This window comes from Pleurodeles waltl, chromosome 4_2 (assembly GCF_031143425.1).
Source record: "Pleurodeles waltl isolate 20211129_DDA chromosome 4_2, aPleWal1.hap1.20221129, whole genome shotgun sequence".
NCBI classification, from domain to species: Eukaryota; Metazoa; Chordata; class Amphibia; order Caudata; family Salamandridae; genus Pleurodeles; species Pleurodeles waltl.
In genome coordinates this window covers 486,743,041-486,765,670 of record NC_090443.1, presented here as the reverse complement: position 1 = coordinate 486,765,670, position 22,630 = coordinate 486,743,041, and the positions used below count along the sequence as shown (strand labels likewise).

The 22,630-nt window shown below is 43.7% G+C and overlaps 1 protein-coding gene across 1 annotated transcript in view; it reads left to right on the top strand.

Annotated features, from left to right (window-relative positions):
* The window catches only part of DNASE2 (deoxyribonuclease 2, lysosomal), a 45,049-nt gene that overhangs the window by 1,136 nt on the left and 21,283 nt on the right, over positions 1–22,630 (top strand). The window contains exon 2 of the mRNA XM_069231866.1: positions 5,797–5,916. Coding sequence (XP_069087967.1) covers positions 5,828–5,916 — 89 coding nt within the window. The 5' untranslated portion in view covers positions 5,797–5,827. The remainder of the gene's footprint in view (positions 1–5,796; positions 5,917–22,630) is intronic.

The following is a 22,630-nucleotide window of genomic DNA, read 5'->3' as shown; positions in this document are numbered from 1 at the left end:
CTGCAGGCAGCTTACTCACCCTCTGAAGGTCAGCGCCCTGCGCGTGGGCCGAACTCGCACATGTTAAACGAGCCTACCCGGAGTACACTATGCTAGGTGTGCAAGTTTAGTTCCAGGTGACAGTGAAAGACATTGAACATTAGTTTCCACTCAAGAGCCTGACACCCAGAGCACATGTGTCCTTCAAGGTGAGCGAGAGCTTCACCAGAGCCGAGCCAAGGGTCGCCTCTGACTCTAAGAGCCTGTGCACGAGCCGAGCCCATCAAAATATTTGAGAAGTAAATCGTGCAAGAAAGTTCATGTTAACACAGGGTTAAGACTTTATTTTTTTAAGTGTATTCCTTTTTTTTAACTTTAGTATTTCCTTGGATTGAGTGCCGTCTATTCGAAGTAATAGTGTTTACATATGTATTTAGAAACCATCATGTACCACCCTCTCACGAGTATGCTATTATTGAATTAAGTGCACGTGTGGTGTCTTATACCAGTCTGTTAGTTTACAGTCTGTCTGATTACGCTTGTCACCAAAACAAAAATTCTGGGAGAGCCAACTCCATTACAGATCTTCACATCAGTGGAAGTGAAGTACAGTGGAGTGCTCAGCTAGAGACAGACTTTCGTGCCGGAGGCTTTGTGCATTTTTTGCGTTTGGAATTTCTCCGACACGGCTCTTAACAAAACTCCCATACGACAAAAAAACCATGAAGGATCGGTGCTAGGGAACAGCTCTCTGCCTCGCCCATTGCTTAATTTGTAACAGAATGAGCGCTGGTGCCCAGAGCTCTGCTCAGAAGCCCGTGACCGGTGCTATCAAATGTCTGCATGACAAATACCAATGTTGAATAGTTTTAAATCCACTTCCTCCCTCTTTATCCATTACCAGACACTCCCTGGCTCTTTAAGTGGCTCGGGCAGTTTCCTGCTTTCTTTCTTTGTGACAGGTCTTTCTCTGCCCGAGGTTAAAAACATGTTTGTGGTGTACACTTCACCACTGCATGCTATGCCACTCTACACCACTGCACTCTACGTCACTGCACTCTAAGCCACTTTATTCTACTCTGCACCCTTGTACTCTACGCCATTACTCTCTACACCTCTCCACTCTACTGCACCATACCGCACACTACTGCACTCTAGTCTGCAAGACTGCACTCTCCACCACTGACCTCCACACCTCTCCTCACTGCACTCTATGTAACTGAACTTAACTCTGCACCACTCAACTCTGACACTCTACGCCAATGCACTCCACACAGCTTTACTCTGCATCACTCTACAGCTCTGCACTCTGTCACTCTAATCTGGTCTGCCTCACTGCACTCAACGCCACTTTATACCGCTGCACTATACCCTGCACCACTCAACTCTACCCTGCACCTTTCAGCTCTACACCATTTCACCAAAATCTGAAACAATCTATTTTATGCCACTGCAGTCTACGCTGCAGCTCTCCACTCTATGCCCCTGCACTCAATCAATCAATCAGGATTTATAAAGTGCGGCTAATCACCCAATACGGTATCCTAGCGCTTGCCTGGAGGCTTATTTCATCAGCCAGGTCTTGAGGGCCATTCATAATTCTGGATGTGATATGATGGTCCCGAGGTGTGTTGAGGCTGTTCCAGGTTTTTGCTGCTATGTGGGAGAAGGAGCGTCCGCCACTTCTGCTTCAGTAGATGCGAGTAGTATGGGCAAGTGAAAGGCAGGCAGAGCGTAGTCTTCTTGATGGTTGGTGGAAGTTCAGGCAGTGGTTAATGTACTGGGGTCTTTTGGTTGTGTAGACCTTGTGGTTCAGCAGCTTGAATTGGCATCTCTTCTGTATGAGGAGCCATTGTAGTTGCCTGAAGTGGGGCGTGATGTGTGTTTGTCGGGGAAGGCTGGTGATGAGTCTGGCTGCAGGGCTCTGTATTGTCTGAAGTCTCGGTCACAGGTATGCAGTGATTCCTACGTAGAGGGCATTGCTAGTCCAGTGTGTAGGGCGTCTTGTGTGTAGGGGTAGCCACTCGAAGATCTTACGTAGCATGCGCCAAGTAAAGAAGCAGGTGAAGGAGATGGTGTTGATCTGTGATTTCATGGTGCACTCTACGCCAGTGTGCTCCACATCACATTACTGTAAACCAATGCACTCTACGCCACTGCACTCTATGCCAGTCTACTCTGTACTTTAAGCCACTTCACTCTTGGCCATTCTATTCTACTTTATGACGCTCTACTCCACTCTGATGCTGTACTCCATTAAGCTCTACTCCACTTTATCACAATACTCCACTCTGACGCTCTTTGTAACTCTGATACTTTACTCAGTTCTCTTCTATGAAACAGTATTCCTCTCTACGATGCTCTAATACTTTCTACTCTGCCATTCTACTCTGCCACTCCACACTACGAACATCTGCTCTGCTCTAAACCTCTGTACTCTAAAACACTTTACTGCACTCTACACAAAACCCTCTAGCAGATGTCCACTCCACTCTGCTCTTTGCCACTCAACTCTACAGCACTTTACTCCACTCCCTTCCACTTTACGACGCTCTACTCCCTCCACAACACTACGCCAGCGAACTCTCTGCCACTCTACGCCACTCCATGCTACTCCACTACATTCCACTCTCCTCCACACCACTCTCCTTAATGCCACTAATTTTTGGCCATGCTGAAAATCAGCCACACTGGTGTAAAACATGGCTAAAACATAATGGAAAAGAGAATACCGCTTGCATACGTGAGACCTATTAGCTTTGCCAATACTTGTTAGGCCTGCAGTTACCAGGATCAGAAAAATATACTGATGTGTAGAGGGTTTTATTTCAGGTCTCTTCCTGAATTTGCCCCTTTTGGCTTAGGACCCTTCTGCCCTGAAGAGGAGTACCTGCCTTTCTATTGGCTGTTTGGATGTTTTGTTTTTGGCAACACAAAAGGATGATGGACCAAGTGCTGAACAATCCAAACACTAACCCCCAGTCACAGATCTGAGTTTAATCCATCGTTCTTTTGCTCACCATGCCACCCCAGTTTGGACCCAGCCATACGCAAATCAGTCTTGACCCTGTTCCTCATGGGACCAGTCCAGGCTTAACTGCCAAGCCAGGTCCTCCCTGGACTGGAAACAAGCACCCTGGGACCGGTTTCAGGGTATCACCCTTCATCAGCCAGGCTAGCTTGAATCCAGTGGCACAGGGAGCACGGGACCCATGCCTGGGCATACCCTTCCCACTTAGGGCAACTTTAGCAACACAAGGATGATGGGTGGAGTGCTGAACAATGCAAACACTCACCTCCAGTCATCTGGGTATAATCCATCGTTCTTTTCCTCACCATGCCACCCCAGTTTGGACTCAGCTATTTGCAAATCAGTCTTGACTCTGTTCCTCATGGGAACACTCCAGCCCGAACTGCGAAGCCAGGTCCTCCCTGGACCGGAAACAAGCATCCTGGGACCCGTTTCAGAGTATCACCCTTCATCAGCCAGGCTAGCTTGAATCTGGTGGCACAGTGAGCACGTGGCAAGCAAAATAACAATGGATCAAACCCAGATCTGTGACTGCGGGTGAGTGTTTGAAAAGTTTTAACACTCAGTCCATCATTTTATTTTGTGATATTGCCTGGATGTTTTATTTCTCCTTCATTGGGATGTATGATAGACTATTGTATGGTCAATCATCGCATTTAATATTTTTTTTACTGAAAAATACAGTAGCTGATCACTCAAGCACTCCCCTTCCATGCTGGACGCCTTCTACTTCCTTTCTGCCTACATTCTCTGATTTAATCCCTACCTGCTGCCTCACTGTCGGTTTTTCCAGTGATTGTTTATTTTGTTGTAGTCTGCTTTTTTAATGCAGTTATGAAGCCCCTAGGCACTTTTGTTGGTGGGGAAAGATTACAGAAGATTTCAGTGGATGTATGATGGGGAATTGGAGGTTTGTTCTTCCTGCCGCATAGGGTGTGGTTACAAGCTCCGAGTTCAAGGAAGCGGGCAGATCTTCAGTCCTTGTCTGAACTTCTAGTAGTCTTAGTCCAAGTGCAGATGAAGTGATGGGGTGTTTCATAATTGGACTCTTTTCTATGCAAAGTTCTGTTCCCCCAAATGCTTACAAAATAACTGATAGTTTTCTAATAAACTCACTCAGTTATCATATTAACCTCCAGCTGTTTAGCAATGAAAGGCACCTTTTCTGATGTAAGAGAAACAACAAATCTTAGCATACAGGTCAAATCCAAATTCCTATGACGTGGCAGTTTGATTGTGTAATATCCCATGGCCTGGTGTGCACACATGCAATGAATATATGCATGCAGTTGAAAAATCTACAAAGTAATGACTGCACCAGTTTTGTTTTGGAGAAAGTTATGTTGCAGGTTTATTTGTTAAGGCAGTGGGTTAGCCTACAGGGGATCGAAGGGTAGCCAGTGACATATGACCTAAGCTGGCTCCCAGCCTGATTAGCCAATGAGGACTAGGAATAGACAACATCTGCTGACTTAAATGTTGGAGTTCACCGCACATCTGGACCCCATAGTCCAGAAAAGGACTCACACCCAGTTACTCAATCTTCTAACTGCCCATGGGAATAACTGGGTGCCATTGTTTTCATCCTTGGGGACCTGCTGTAAGGACTCCGACATATTGGCATGAAGCGCCCTAGGGTCTCTAAGTCTGTTACAGTGTGTTGTGGTAATACTCATGAATGTGACCTTTGTAATGTAGTAATACATGATTGAACGTGTGTTTCTTAGTACACTTGTTCCAAATCCTATGTGTTATTCGATCTTATTTATTTTTTACAGGCATGGCATAAGGTAAATATCGCGAATAACAAATGCTGTTTACAGCACATTCAGACATATTCCAGTCCACTACCACTGTACAGAAAAATCGACATGAGAAAAACAATACTGATAGCGTCGCAGATTATTTGTTCCATTTACATGAAGGAAAAAAAACTAAACAATTCTCCAAAAAGTTCAGAAGGCTCTTCAGTGTGATTTTACCCCTCGAATGTTAAATGAAATGCCAGGACTGGGTGTCCTTAATGACAATTACATAATTTTCATTTGGTAGTTTTGTAAAACGCTGCTAACCACTCTCTGGTGCTTTAGAGTATTTTGGGAGGTAGGTACAAAGGGAGGGGAAAGGGAGCTTCAATATTGTACATTTGCCAGAACGCAGCCGAGGAGTTTTGAAAGGGAAATGTATTGTGGAGACCAATATATGAAATGGAGAGGGATGTTCGGGAATTAGATGCCTAAATATATGAGAGATGGATTATTCCGAGATTCTCTCTCAGTCTCAGTAGCATTAGGAAAGGAGGACAGGCGTAAAAGGTCCTGTGATGAGATATGGGGCCTAGACTTACTTAAGATAGAAGACTGGGAGAAGATGCTCGGGCTTACCAAGTAACAATAGAAGACTTAGGGGGAAATCAGGGTAGTAACTTCAGAAAATATTTTTAAGAAAGGGCAATAAATGCGAAAGTGGCGGTAGTGAGAAGTAGAAGAAAATAACTCAAAAGTTGACTTGGTCGGACAACTCTCTGAGTACGTATGGGTAAAACTGAAAAACATGTGTCTGTCAGCAGGAACAGGGCAAGCTGAGAGGGTTGGGCCTTTTCTTCTGTCACAATCTGTGTCCTAATGACATTTGTTATAGTTGAATTCAGCTGAGTTTGAGGTTTTTAATAGCTCCTCCTGTGGAAAGTGCAGCGAGCCTGTAACTGTATGCTTAAGTGGTGAGTGGTTGTACCTATTCCTTTGTCCTGAGTATCACTGAGTCTTTTTTTAATTTATTTATTTTAGGCACTTGTAGACAGGCGTCGGATTTTGGACCATGTTCCAGTCTCTGCTACTCATAGCCGGCCTTTGGAGTGCCAGTGCCAGCATTTCCTGCTACGATGATAATGGGCAGCCTGTGGACTGGTGAGTTCATCCGTGACAGGTGGTATGGAATTTATACCCAAGTCCCTCTTCATTTCCCTTTGGTGGCCTCTTCTGCACTTCTTAAATACACAGAATATAGTCAGCCAGCCCTATAACATCTGCCCCATTTCAATCCAAAACAGTCTGCCCCACTTTTGTCTGCTCCAATCCAAGCCAAAATAATCTGCCCCACTCCAGTCTACCTCACTCCAGTCCATCCCATCCCACTCCAATCCAAAACAATCTGCCCCACTCCAGTCCAAAACCATTTGCCCCACTCCAGTCCACCCCACTCCAGTGTGCCCCACTCAAATCCAAAACAATCTGCCCCCACTCCAGTCCATCACACTCCAGTGTGCCCCACTCAGATCCAAAACAATCTGGCCCCATTCTAATCTGGCCCTATTTTAATTAATCCCACTCTAATGCAAAACAGTTGGCCCAACTCCAGTCCAAAGGAACCAACCCCACTCCAGTCTGTCCCACTCCATCCCAGTCCAGTCCAGCTCACTCAATCCAGCCCACTCTCCCCCAATCCAATCCACTCTAATCTACTCCAATCAAGTCCTCCCACTACCTCAATCCAGTCCATTCCACTCCACCTGTGACACTCTCTGCCACTGAACTCTACACCCCTCAACTCAACCCTACAACACTACTCCTCCTCACCTCTCACAGACACTCTTCTCTAACAAATTCAGTCTGCGACACTCTACTTCCCCAGTCCACTCTAGGACACTTCACGCCACCAAGTTTCACGCCACCAAGTTTCACGCCACTAACTTTTAGCCATGCTGAACAGCAACAACACTGCTATACAACATGGTGAAAACACATTGCCAAAGTCAATCTCTCTTGTATAGGTGATGCCTATTGGCTTTGCCAATACTTGTTACACACAGTGAGCACATTGTAAACATATGTTGCGTGGCATATATATATTCTTTTTTTTTTTTTTTTTTTTTTTCCTTGTCTCGGTTAGCATGATGGGTTACTCTTGCTGAGCCAATGTTTCTTCTGTTTAGGATGCATTTACCTTTTTCAGTCTCCCTTGTTTGTAGCTTTGGCTCAAATTTCGCTTTCATCCCGTAGCAACCAATTATTTTGTGACATTTTCACAAAATAGGTGGTTTGATTAAAATAAATTCTAGCTGAAAACACAATTAGAAGTTTAGCAAAAAACAGATGATACATTTTCCTTAATTTTGTATTTCTTTATAATGTTTAATAACCATGGTAAAGATACATATAGAAATGTTTCACTTCAAATTACAGGCTCTCTTGACCTGCTATATAGTTCATCACATTTGAATCTTCATTCCAAAAATCTACCCCAATCAATGTACACTTAATACTGCATCTGTTTATTTAGATGTTCATTAATTTCATACAAAAATCGAAGCATATTGAATAGAGGGTCGGCTTAAGTGTTGTGGGAGATAATTGTTTTGTCTAAATGACCAACGGCTACGCTTTCAGTTTATCTGAGAGGGTACTCCGCCAGAAATACAGTGGACTACCCTCTACTCAAGCTATCAGTCCACCATCACTTTTCAGAGTCGGGGAGACGGTCATGTTTCTGCCTGTGGTGCCCCATTGCCGGCAGAGACCTTACCTCACAGGCAGGTGCACTTGGTGTCGTCAGTGTAAATACCTTAGACCATTTGCCCTATTTAATGAGGAAGGTTTGACATATGTATTTTTTTCTGTTCTGCAACTACCAGAAACTATACATACTCTAGTCTTCCACTGAAAGAAACAGGGAGCTGGGTAAAAGAAGACCCAGACAAGGAAGCTTCCAAAAAGACAGTATAATTTAAACAACACTGATTGTGCGACACACACAACAGTGAATTATTTCGACCAAATGCAAAGCTCAAAAGTAATTTCTGAATAGGGAGTATTACCGTACAAACAATGGGGTTTAGTCTGTCACCTTCACTCGCGGATGGAAACAACTTAGCAACTAGTTCCAGTTTAGAACCTATCCCCCGCAAACATTTGTAAATAGACAAAAAAAAAAAAAAAAAAAGAGACAAATAATGCTGTCATTCTTTATGATCTTAATAACCTCATAACCACCAAGGTATTTCCAATATTTGAAGTAGAAAATTATGAAAACAGTTTAGAAACCGATAAATAGGTGTCACCTGTTGTGCAAAGTCTCCCATGTACAAGAGACGTTGTAAATAAAAACTCAACCAGAGCAACTGTACTCAGACATGAGTCTGTCACTTCAAGTAGGATAAAGTATTATGAAAAGTTGCACGAATATGGTGCCAAGAAATAGGGAACAGCCAGATAACCAACGAGATCACCACCAGCTGTCAATGCCCGAGGAATTGACAAAGCAACCCTACGTATTAAAAACCAGCATTAGCGAAGTCAGTAGTTTTTGCCCATACGAAACCAAGTGGCTTTGACAATGGTTTATTTTTATTTTTTTAAATGTTTCTTTATACATGTTGCACAGCAGTCCAAACGATTGTGCAATATATTGTATAAACCAACCATTGGTAAAGCCAGTAGGTCTTGCCTATGCAAGAGCTATTGGCTTTGGGAATGTGTTTTAGCTATGTTGTCCAACAGTGTGGCTGCTGTTCAGCGTGGCTAAAAGTTAGTGGCACGGAGTGGAGTGCGGTAGATTGGGGGAAGAGTGGGGTGGATTGGAATAGTGTCGTGGGGTAGATTGGAGTGGGGTGGATTGGAGTGGGTGGATCGGAGTAAGTTAGATTTGGGTGGGGTCAGGTAGTTTGGAAGGGTGGAGTGGGGGTGACGTGTGATAGAATGGGGGAGCCTGGGGTCGGGGTAGATTGTGGTGGAGTGGGTATATTGAGGTAGAGTGGGGTGGATTGGAGTGGAGTAGACTGGGAAAGAATGGAGCCGGGTAGATTGGAGTATGGTAGATTTGGGTGGACTGGGTGGGGTAGACTGGAGTGGGGTGAAGTGGGTTAGATTAGAGTGTGGTACATTGGAGTGGAGTTGGGTAGATTGTGGTAGACTGGAGTGAGATAGATTGGAGTGGAGTGTTAGATTGGGCTGGAGTGGAGTGTGGAACGCTGGGGTGGTGTGATGTGCGGTAAATTGGAGTAGGGTAGATTGGAGTGGGGAAGATAGGGGTACAGTGGAGTGGGGTGTATTAGGATAAATTGTGGTAGATTAGCGTGATGTAGATTGGAGTGAGGTGGGTGGAGTGAGCTGGATTGGAGTGAGGTAGACTGTATTACACTGGAGTGGGTTAGAGTGGTAGACTGGAGAAGGGGAGACTGGTAGATTGAAGTGGGGTAGAGCGGAGTGAGATAGACTTTAGTGGAGTGTGGTAGATTGCCTTGGAGTGTGGTAGATTGGTGTGGACTGGAGAGGGGTAGACTGGAGTGGAGAGTGGATTGTGGCAGATTGGAGTGGAAGGCGTTGAGTAAAGTGGTGTGTCGTGGATTGGCCTGATGTGTCAGAGTGAAGAGGCGTGGAGTGGTGTGTTTGTAGAATGGAGTGGTGTGACGTAGAGTTGAAGGTCATTAAGTAAGTAGAGTGGTGCAAAGGCGAGTGGCCTAGTGTGGAGAATGCATGCTATGGTAGTGCACTGCCATTGCAGACATCACATATTCAAATGAAGTGGCCATTACATTTGCACAGACATAGTTTTAATGCACACAAACGATAATGTGTGGCAACGTCATTACCTAGTGTACTGATGTGTGTTGATTTGATGAAATTCTGATATTTTTCCATCACACTTCAGAATTACAAAAAAGTGCTTAATTTGTACTTTCTTGATACTGATATTTTCTGAAATATCAGCACATTTCATTTTTGTTGTGTACTAGAAAAAATACCATCTCTAGAGCCTCTCCTCTCACATGGGTACTCAGCAGGATTGTCACATAACTTCTTTCACTTTGAAGTAGGAGAAATAAAAGTAAACACCAACCTCCCTGGAAGACAGATCCTGGCATTTGACCTCTGCCTTTGAATGCACAGCAAATGTGACAAGATAAGAACAACATTTAAACGCTTGCTCACAGAAAGTGAGTACTCTGACGGATACAGTAAACAAGGTTGAACACAAGCTGGACAGCCTTTAGCAAATGGAAAGCAGGCAACTGTGAATGACACACCACAAAGCCAATAGTAAGCAATGGATGAATTGTGTTCCCAGGGAAGCTTTCAGAGTGGCCACAAGAAGTTGTCAGCACACCACACAGCTCCGCCGTCTGACAGGCTTCGACCTAAAAAAGACAAACTACAAATTTCACAGTTCCAATGCATGTTTGTAAAACAAAAACTGCTGAAAAAACCCAAAACGAAGTACAGAAAAAATAGGTATGCTCTTTTAAAATTCTTTTAAGCCTTACTGCATATAAGGTGTGCTCTGCAGGACATTCTACTTTATGACTGCAACGGGAAATCCAAAGTCCTAACAATAAGGTACTTACAAAACCACTATTTTTCTCCCATCAACAGTGATCCTAAGAATCCCGGTTGGGGAGTGCATTTGCAACGCATGGGAAGTGAAGGGGGTTTATGTTTTATCTTTCCCATTAAGGTGAAGGAAGAGGTGGGGGCCAATATGCACTTCCGCCCACAGCTTTACCGGGAGCATATTCGCACCTGCTGAAGAGGGGCCCAGAGTTTCCAAACAGAGTTTCCGGGGCAGTAATACTAGGCCCCCTGTATATGCCTTAAGGCTTGGAATAGAGAATTAATCCATCCAATGACGCATCAACCACGTTGATACAAGCATTCAAGAGGTTACAAATGCATCATTTGAGTTTTAATAGGGAAGATGTCATAATAGCATGAGGACACTGAAATGTCTGGTCTTCGTTTTAGAACCCAAAATTGTACTCCAGGCATTTACAAGCAGGCACCGTATTCACAAAACATTGTTGGAAAATGGTGTGACGTGAGGGTGTAGTTAGTCTTCAGTAGCAACTAAGCAAATCTATTAAAGCTTCCCCAACGCCCAAATGGTAACGCTCATACGAACGAGCATTCATGCTTCCTTCTACTGAACACAATCATGTATTTTATGTGTGCTTTTTAAATGCGACCAGCTGCAAGTATACACATAAAATGAGTTGGACGCGGACTACGATTGAGGATGCACGAGGTTCTGCACAATTTTCACTTAAAGCTGACACTTGTCAGCTGAGTAGTTAGTTGTATTTTAACTTGCATGGTGTCAGCACCACGTGAAAAACTGGTCATAAGGTGACTCATTTCCGCAAACCCAGCCTTTGTGATGTCAGTGTGCTGTACACACAGTTTATGGTTACAAGCTCCTGACAATAAATCAATAGTTTCGGGAGCAATACTGCGATGCCATGACCCTTTCACCTCCAGCTGCCACCAGCCACAGTCAGAATCCCTAAATACGGGGGAGGGCTAGGGTGACATGCTAGAGTGACGAGGCACTGAGGGAGAACCCCAGCGAAGAAGGGGCATACATGAGAAACTAGACCCGCCCAATGGTAGCTCTCCAGAAATATCCCAGAGCTTCAGCTTCTAGTAGTGCAAGGCCATGACACTTAACAGTGCAGTCAGCCCATGGGGTGAAACAGCGTGTGAACCACAACACACTAAATGGGGGTAAAAGACCACTTTAATAGAACAGGTCTGGAACAATTAACCTTGGCATTTTAGCCTTACAAAACTAGAAACTCCTCACTAATACATAAACTTACTAAAAAACCCACCCACACCCTCTACAAAACTTCCAACTCATCAATACCCCCTTTCCATCCCACCTTAACCCCACCAAACTAGTACCCATCTGTCCTGCTGTCCACCTTCTGTAGTTACCCTTGCCTTTTCCTCCCTTTTGTTCCTTGTCAAAACTCCCTGACCTCTCATCTTTGTGCATCCGTACCCTTCCACCCACCCCCCCAAAGCATGTCTGCAAAGACATTGCCACACAGGAAAACCCGCAAGGTGTTTTCCTGCCCCACCTGAAAAATACTCCATTAACTCCGATCCCTTAAATTCTCACCAAGCAATTCCGAGATCTTAATATGAAGCTCTAATAAACAGTGCTCATTACCCAAAAAGGATAAATGTACTCCATCTTGCCTAAAAATGTCTGCATCCCCATGAACAATTTCTCCATGCTGCAAAACTGAAAACCCCTCAACCTGACAAAAACGACGCATCTCCCTGCTTTTCAATACCCTTGAATGAATTCACTCCCCTCCAAACACTCCTAGGAACCAACTCCGTCTAAACAATGTGTGTCCCCACCCATTTTTGTCTGATCCTCAATAGATCCATCTTCATAAGAGGCAGAAAACATTACCTAGAATATTAAACTGACATAAAACAGCATTTTAACAAGCCTCAAACTGACTAGTTCAAACATAGCGCTTAAAACACTGAGACTTCCAACGCCCCAAATCCATTATTGACCTATCTGAGAGCCGAGTTGTCTAGCCTCTGTAGCAGCCCCAATTCTAAAAGAATGAGTACTGTAAAAATGTGGATCCAACCCCAATTTTTTTTATAGACCTTTTTAGAACTGATAGCAATTGATGTGACTTCAACAGAGTACCATCCTGATGAACGAATACAAACCTAGAACTCTCCAGCAACATCCTGGCAAACCACCACCAACAGTACACCGGCCCCTCAGGAGAATTCACCCCCTGAATCACCACCTCCCGGCCCCTACCCAATTGATGCACTTTTGAAGACCGTAGCCACAAATAGACAACACCTTTATTTTCCCTGACATCCATGCGTAAAATACCTTCCTTACCTTTTAAACCCAACAGCTCAGACTTTAAAAGCTCCATGGAAAAAGCCATGACATGAATGAAGACATCAAAACCACCTCCCATGGGGGAAAAACAAACATCTTTTAATACCAAAATCAAGTCCTTCAACAAATGCGACGTGGTGTGGCGTCTCTGATCACGCCTTGCACCCCCTCCCCTAGCCCAACCTGCAACAATCCTTATACAGATTTCACCCTCCATCAGATCATAACTCCAAAAATACTTACCATAAAAAGAAATACCTGACAACTTACCAGATATACTTACAGCAGATAAACCCAAATCTATCTGCTGCATGATAAAACGAACCGTATCCTCCTGCCTTTCTTTACAAGCCAAAACCCCCCCAGATCTCCTAACTGCCCCATATTTAATGAATTCAGACCAAGCCTGATCATAATTTTTCCATGTAGAAGGAGCTATAGACTACTGAATCGGCTCCAACATCCTTATATTCCCATCTCCCATAATGCCCCAGGAACTACTGTCTTCTGTGCGTCTGCTCCCGGTGCGAGCCCACGGAATCTCTGCCACTGCAAATGAGAGAGCGCATCAGCAATATCATTATTAATGCCTGGGGCATACCTGGCTTTGAAAATTATATTAAACTTCAAACAATTCAGTAAGAACAACCTCAGAAGACATAACACTTTTTCATCCTTTGCTTTCTGAGAGTTAACCAGATTCACAGCCATCCTGTAGAAATGAAATCCACATTTTCAAATCATCTCGGACACTGGCCCGAAGCCGGATATGATGGCGAGGCAAAACCGCACCACTAATAGCAAAACCCAACCTTCTAAAGAAAGCCCTTCCAACTCTCACAAGCTTACAAGCAAAATGTAAATGCCCAAGTAAACATTGGACCTGCCTCAACTCCAACTTAGGTCTTTGAACTGCCTCGTCCAACAACCCAATCAATAACTGTACCTTACCACTAGGCAAACATACTTCCATTTTCTGGGAATCCAACTCTATTCCCCAAACATTCAAACAGCTTGTGGGCCCTTCTGTTTTTTCCGGCTCTGAAGGAACACCCATTTCAAGTATTACTCTTTGAAAATCCAACAACGCTGCCTGACAATCACCTGAATCAGCTGCACCCACCAAAAAGAAATCATCCAAGTAATGAGTTACCAATCTATGACTGGTCTGTGACTGAAAAAAACACTGCAAAAACGAAATGAACCTTTCAAACAATGAGCACGAAACCTGGCAACCCATAGGCAACATTCTGTCAACATAAATGGCACCATCAGACTGCATACCCAACAAAGAGAAATCACCTGGATGCACCTGAAGGAGCCTAAAAGCAGACTGAATATCAGATTTTGCCATTTCTGCCCCAACACCACATCATTTCACCAATGCAATTACCTCATCAACTGAGGCATAACGCACAATGGAATCTTCTGGAGCAATAAAATCATTAATGGATGCCTCAAAAGGCCATGACAAATGATGAATCAGCCAAAATTCGCCTTGCTGTTTCTTTGGCACCACTCCCAAAGGGGAAATCCTCAAGTTTTGTAACGGCCAAATGGGCCTACAAGTCTACCCATATCGAGCTCTTTCCGCAATTTGACCCTTACCACATATGGTTGATCCAGTGCTGACTTCAAATTTCTTGCCCACCTCCGAATTCTTGGTCCTTGATAAGTCTAAAACCTTCAGAAAATTCCCACAACAGAACTTTATCCTCAGACTCCTTTGGATAACATGGCAACCACCACCGCAGGACATCTAAGTTAATCGGCGTAGGGCCCTTTACCTGCCACCTGTTGCACATGGCCCCTACCCCTGTTACCACCTCTCCCCTGTGAACCTTGCTAACCCCAGTGCATGCCACCAAAACATTGGAAAACTGGATGTCTACCGCCACATCTTGAGCAGTCATGCCTGAATTTACACTGCTGTTAAAGGACCAGCACGCCCCATTTTGCGGCAACTGACCTCGTGAAGCACTCACCACCCCGTATTGGGTGGGACAACCCTGAATTGTATTGTGAAGGCAAACTGCTAGCAGTATGCATGACCGGCGCGTTCCGTGCTGTCCGCAGCCACTGCATCCATAATTCGTTATCAATCTCTCCCCATTCCTTATCTGGGTAAACCGCCATCCTTGCCCGAAATTCCTCGTCATATCTGAACCAGCCAAAACCGCCATAATCCATTTGAGCCCTACGTACAATATCCATGTATTTAAATAAAGTCACATTCCTGTCTGGATAGCGCGCACAATAAACACTGGCATGTATCAAAAATGCAGAAGTCCAATTCTCAATTGTAGTAGGAACTTTGGGCCTACGCTCTAACTCCCACTCCTCTTCCTTTGAAGCTTCCTTAGCCTGGACTTCCCTATGAAGAAGCTTAAACACATCAATGAACTCTCCTCTGCAAAATTTGTCTTTCAAAGTTCGAGTGAGATGCGCCCCCAATGGCATAGACACTCCCATGTACAGAAGCTTTTTGTTTCTAATACTTCCCCCAGCATTCTCATTAACAGCTCTACTTTCTTGACCTTGACTTTTCCCAGCTTGATTTGACTCAGAATTACCTGAACCTGTAACCATACCACTTACCTCATGAGTTAAATCCTTATTAACTGAGTCATCCTTGACTGCTAAACCAGCTTGAACACCCTTGTCTTTAACCAAAGCCTTTTCAGTGAACACCACCATCTCAGCTTGAGATACCCCTTCCCCACCCATAACCAAACATTCCCTTCTCTCCTCACCTTGTAGTAAATTTCCAGCCAAAATGGTCATCTGACTCCCTCCACCATGACGATTGCTCTGGACAGCCCTCTTTGCTGTCTCCTGTAAAACACTAAAATTCTTTCCCCTGTTAGATTTCTTTTGCATACCAAGCCCATCTTCTCTTCCTTTTTGCTGCACCACATCTATCGCTTCTGACTCATTCCCATCATCATAATCTAAAAGTTCATCTTCAATGCCAATATTCCGCTCCAAACCATCAGCGCTCCAGCTGGTAGACTGCTCTTCATGCACAAAATGCTGCACATTTTGCAGTACAAGTAAAGCTGCATCCCTCGAAGTCTGGCAAACGGCTCCGGGTCTCGCCCTCTCTTCACTCCGGTGTCTTAGGGGTGTTCCAACCCCCACCGAGAGCCCTTGATTGCTAGCAGGACGTCCTGGCCATGCCGATGAAGTATGCTCCTCATGCCCGCCCACTGCATGTGAAGTGCCACACCCAGGCAACAGGACTGATGACCTCGGCTGCCAAAAATCCACCCGAACCTTTGCCCTACCCGCTTTACCATTCACATCAGCTTCACCAATTAACACACCTCTCACGCCTACACTACCTTTCTCTGTAAATTCAATGTGCTGCCCTCTTTGATATCTGGTCTGACTAACATCCCATTGTTGCACCTTATGCCACATTGGACTAACCAAACTATGGACCAACTGCATCTTTTCACCATGTTGCCTCACCACAGGAACATTAACATACTCTAAATTTGACATAAACATCCTTCATCCACATGGTCATTTCCCTCAGTACCAGACACAACAATAATCATACCTCAATGATCTGCAGTGGGCACTGCCATCTTGGGAGCCATTTCCCCATGACCTTTCCTCTAATAATCCCTCCCCTTGTCCCCTCGTTATCTCTGAGGGGAGTAGAACTCGTTTTTCTCCTGAAAGAATGAGGCGCACAGCCACAGATGCCTGCGCGTACACGCCCTCGGCCCCCAGGCGGCCATCACCAGTTACTGCACCTTTCTGAGCAGCACCCCTCCCTCGAGAAACAACACACTGCCTAATCGACGTGCCGGAGCGACGCGCAAACCTCGTGCTATCTCTCCTACTACCCACCATGTGCCCAGATAAGTCAGAGCCTTATATATCCTCAACTAAAACAACATTATCAGGTGAAGCCGAAATCTTCCTGCCCATTACACTCTTTTGCCGAAACTTCTTTGAAGTGCGAACCGGTGATGCACAAGCAATTACTGCTGCCGCCACACCCTCGGCTGATGCCCTCCTGGGCCTCTTCAAACCCACCCAAGCTTGCTCTAAAACACCTGCCTGAGGGAGATCCTCTCTACCCTCCTCCTGCAACATTTTCATAGCCTGAATAACCTTGTTTGAATTATCCATTTCAAATATAATCCTCTAACTGACACACCACTCAAAAATTAGTTTCTTCAACAACCTGAATAATATCTAAGGCCTACCTCACACAAATAGAAAAAATGAACTATCCTGGGTGTGGGAAAATGGCCAAAGAGGCCGCCCTCGCCCTGCCCCTTATTTATAAAGCCACGCCTAAGCCCACCCTTCCGCCCTAACTAACCAATCAAGACACCTGCGTGGTGGGTTCTACCACAGACGCCCGATCTGCCTGGGGGGGGGGGGGGGGGGGGGGGAGACCAGGCAAGCCCTCACTACCCCCCCCCCCCCCCCCCCCCCAAATCCCCATCAAACACAAGCGATTTGTGGTTGAAGTGCGCAGCGGGGTTTCTCCTCTCCATTTCAAATTGAGTCAAAACATGAAATGTGTGCCTTTGGAGCTGAGCTGTTGCTGCAACAGGTCGGAAAAAACATACTCTGAATACTGAGCTATACATTTCTGTTCTGAATAAACACACAGTTCTAAGAGCGCCATTTGAGCGTCCTTGAGCCACTGCACTTAAGTTAGCATTTGGAAAATTAGCTGTGCACAATGAGATTCTGAATTCAGGAGTAGTTCATAACAAGGAGGAGAGAGGCGGTGGAAGGGGTATAAAAGGCCTTCAAACACACGCACTCTTAAGGAATGCTAGATTTAAAATAAAAAATAAAAACAAAAGTACCTCTGCATGCGGCGGCTAGTGGAAGGACACTGGCCGCAGAGACAGAAAAATGTGCTTGGTCCAAGCTGTATGGACGAACAGACAAAAGGAAGATTCACCAAAGAGGAAGTGAAACCAGCAGGAGGCCCTGACCAACAAGAAGCAAGGAAATGAGTGACGTGGGAGCCTACCAGTGGTAAGGATGGACCGGGGTCTAAGCCCGTTCAAAAAAAAAAAAAATAATAATAATATTTTAATGTACAGTAGCTTTCGCTGACCATGTTGGTGCGCTGTAGGTGAACACTGATAATGCTGGACACTATGGATAGATGCAATCAGGACCTTCTTTACAGCTGAATTCTCAGTTTTAGATTGAACTCAAAGCAGTGCTTAAAATGGCAAAATAGAAGTGCAGGTACTCACTGTCGGGGTAACTGCTTGCTTTTGAGAAGTGTTGATAATCTACAATTACAAGTATTACGTTTATCTTGAGAACTGCAGGTCCTCTCCCTCTCGAAATAAAAAGAAAAAAAAAAGTGCCGGAACTCCGTACCGGCTCATTTAATGCAGTGACTCAAAGGAAAAAACACAGATCTTAGCAAATAAAGTCAGAGCCACATGCAAAAACATTATATTGGAAACAACTATATCTCGGCAAAATGCAAATAACGTTATGTTAAACAAAACCAGAAAGTACTAAAGCCTATTCCAGGATAAGATCAAAAGTCGCAAGAACCCTTAATATTTACTGAACAAGAGCAATCTCTTAGTAAAGTAATTTTTCTGCCAGAGTACTGCTTGTGATGGCATGGCCATATTAAACAGAGGGAATGTTATCAAACTCTTTAACGCTTTGCTGGTGTTATCACATATTGAATAAAAAGGCATATCTTCATTTGTATTTGTGGCTAGAAAAATTGTGAAGTAAACAAAGGACCTGACGTGTCCTTGAGTGCCCGTTTCTTTGTTAAGCTAATCGGGGAAAATAGAACGCGTGTTTTGAACTGGTGAATTAATATAAACACACCAGAGATTGAAATATATCCATATGTGTTGCAGGAAAGCACTGCAGCAAAACCAGGTCTCTGGACAAAAATCCATAGGCCTAGCTAATCGCTTCTTTTCCCGCATTGGGACCCCCAAAGACCTTGCAAACAGAGAAACTTTTGGTTACTGGTAATAGGAAATAAGGGAAGGATGAGAATGTGAGGAGTGTGAGTATTCCTAACAAGCAATCAAAAGAAAATTGGACAAGGTGCTCTAGTGAAACGATCAATGCTTATCTGTAAACTACCAACACTACAGACAGTCTCCTATACACAGCCTTTTTTTTTTTTAAACTTTGTCAGTTTTCAGTTGCCTAGATCGGGAAAAACAATGGGCAAAATTATTGGCCTGGGGCATTCCTACAGGTTTATTGAATACAATTATCAGTGTATACTCAAACACTTGGGTTAAGATCCTAGTGGCCACAGATATGACAACTTCTGAGAAAATCAACAAAATCACAGTTCTGAAGGAATGCTGCATCATGGCTCCTGTATTGTTTGACTTGTATGTAGCTAATCTAACAATGGCCCTTGACTAGGACTCTTCCTTTCTTCCAAAGCTAATTGGACAGCCATTTAATATCTTACACTATGCAGACAACACTGTGACTTTAGAAAAGATGGTAATTGGCATTCAAAGGAAATTACATATGTTAAAAGGAGTTCTGCAAATCATAACTTGGATATCAATTACAAAAAGAGAAAAGACTGCACATCCAAAACTCCCCAGCCAGACTTTTCCTGGACATTCCCTTCTGCAGACACATCACCAATCAGCTAAGAGACCTCCACTGGCTTCCTATCAAGAAAATAATTAACTTCAGACTCCTCGTCCACACATACAAGGCCCACAATGACCTAGGACCCGCCTACCTCAACCACTGCATCACTTTCTACTCCCCCCACCAGACCTCTCCGCTCCGTTCAACAAGCACTGGCCACCGTACTCCACATATGGAAGACCTCGGCTGGTGGAAAATCCTTCGCCTACCTCATGGCAAAGAGCTGGAATACCATGCCTCTGCACCTCAGGAAGTCCCCAGCGCTACCTCTATTTAGGAAGAACCTTAAAACCTGGCTTGTCAACTGAAGCTCAGAGGAAAAACCACCTCAGCGCCTTGAGACCCTTATGGGTGAGTAGATGCACTCTATAAACCCTGATTTGATTTAAAGTTTTTGCACCCAAGTTTCACAAGAAAGGATGTCGGTATTTACATCAGAAAAAGTTGGAACATACCAATGGATATAAATACTTATGTATTCAGCTGGGTAAGTGGAGTAGTATAAAGAGACAATTGGCAGCCATGAGAAGGTTATATGGCCCTTGAGTGAGTCCACTTATGATAGCAATCTGGAGTAAATGTATGTCAAGATTAACGTTTGGGAAACATGCAACATGGCTAGCTAGATGTGGCCCACTGCCACTCCTGTTGGCTCTTACATAGCCTCCCGGACTGCTCCTCACAAGCTTAAGTAAGAATGGAGTTTAATTTCCACAGACAAGCATATATCTGAACGACTTTTTGTATTGTCTGTTGTGCTAAAGGCTAAACTATGAGTTACGCCCAGGAGGATCCTCAAAACGTTTATCATGGCAGATCATAAATAACTCTGAAATTAAGAACTCATGGGGAACGACTTTCTAGAAGCTTATGTTTAAAACGCTCTGGGCTATGACTGTTCCACCTCAACAAGCAAAAGCTAGCAATAAGCAAGCAAAATGAATAATGTTTACAGAAAATTGTTTAACATGCGAAAAAAAAGAAGCAGCTGTGGATGGTTTTAAACATAGATCAATATAACCAGGTCCACTGGAATTATGCGGCATGGGAAACCAAATTATGCATCAGGGTTGACTAAATTATGCATTAAGAATAAAGAAAATTATGCTGCACTCTTTGATAGCAGTACTTCATAAGTTTGTGATTTGTACACACTGTAATATTCTATGGGCATATATTGCACCCAATTAGTACCAATTTATCAACCAAATTCATAAATAAGCAACAGAAAGATGACCAGTTAACCTTTGCGAAGGGCCTTCCAGTGCCTGTGAAGACTGTTTTCGTAACGTTTGACCCATACGAGCTAGAAACATATACATATATTTTTTGTTAAAATCTGCAGATAATGCAGCGAATGATGGATTAGGCATTTTTTGTGGCAAATGCGTAATATCCATAATTATGTATACAAAGCTGCAGTTGCTGATTTACATAATTCCTGTGACCCTAAATCTAATTTATAGCAAAAGTATTGGGATCTACTGCTCAGTATGTAGAAGAAGAGACCGTTAATCAGGGCACCATTTGGTTTGATACCGATAAGGGACTTTGGTCTGGCTGCGTCAGGGGCGTAACCGATATTGCATGCATACTGTGTGAAGTTTTTGAAATCATTGTTAAGTGTGACACCAACAACCTGTGTCGTGCGGGTGTGTTATGCCCCCAGAATAAGTTTGACACAAGAAAAGGAAAGCAAGGCATTAAATAAGAACCATGCAAATAAGAAAACCAATAATGGTAAGCAACGTCACCCCACCTCCTGTCTTTGCACATTCTTTCTAACATTAAAAGAGGAAGAGGTGAGTTGTTTCTTCTGGAGTGGACTGTGATAAATGTGTTGAACTGAATTTTTTCAGGCTCTTTTCAAAACCTTGACAATATTTTATGTGGGAAACTTTGTCTCAGCCAGCCCCCAAGGCACTATTAGCCATGTGGCAGCGATTCTTCTCTAGCACTTGGGGGCCCATTCGGAGTTATTTGTGAGTTACAGTGCTTTAGAAACATGACTATGATGGTGATAATCCCACCTCCCATTAAGGAACTCCTGAAGATTTTGTTGCTTGCAGAAAAGTTGATGTTGGATGCCCAATAAAACACATTCGTAGTTCTAATGGTACAATGTGTAACGAAATCCTACATTTGTACTGTGAATTACGTTTTTTTTAAGGACAAGGCATGTTAGTTGAAACCTCAGTCAGTAATTTTTTTATGGGTGCATTTCATTGCAGTAATTGTGGAATAAAATGTATTCGTTTTTACACGTGTACTATTGCAAGTTCGCAAGAGATGGGCACTGGCATTTAATTTTGGGGACTGTTTTTTCTTTTTTCATCATCAGGTTGCCATCATATACTAATAGAGCTACATAAATGCTATGTTGAGCGTTCAGGCAGCTTCATAGTCATTCAAGAATACTTGACTCCTAAATTATAAAACAATATATTCTACATTTTCTAAAGAAAGAAGTTACTTACGTTTCTCGCTCAGGACTCGCACCCTGGGTGTTTAAAACTTGTTAAATGAGCACATCTCCCTATTTGTGTGGTGTGTGTGTGTGTGTGTTTTTTTTTTTTTTTTTTTTAATTCGATTAAATTGTTGAATTATGTAACCAGGCTAAAGTCCATCATAATTATCCTCCAGAAGTTGTTGCGATCTTACCGAACCATCCTTTCTCCTTTGCACAATCGACTAAAGTTCAGAATCCGTCTCCTCCAGGAATGGGCCATGCTTGAGGAAGAAAGGGATTTTGTTTATACTGTGTCAGTTACAATGTGAAGATCTACTGCAAAAATAGTGATGGATGAAAAGTTGAATCACCCTGACCCATTAGTTATTATTGTGGGAGCATACAGTTTCATTCACTTATAGAAGAGGGCCAGTATGATGTTGTCCTGCCACAAAGGTAGCACTCCAGTTAAATCTGCCAGGTCACACCATGCTGAACAGGCCCACCAGCAAACCAAGGGGCCGATTTAGAGTTTGTCGGAGAGGATACTCTCTCTTCCCTTCTGCCAAACTCATGGTCCACCCACCCAGTTTTTAAAGTGACCGGTCCTTTAGTATGTTAGTGACAGACCCTACTCTGGCTCCATCACCAACACACTCTTCCGATGGCCAAATGGAATACGAGGCATCAGAGATTAGACATCTCGCTGGCTGCTAAATTTAGAGCAGGCGGTCGGATGTGTTTTTATTTGTATTTTTTAAATTGTTTTTATTTTATTTTTTTTGCCCATCACCACCATATAAAACCTGGCTGTGACTGGTAATAAAATAAAATAAAATAAAATGATAACTTCTATGGC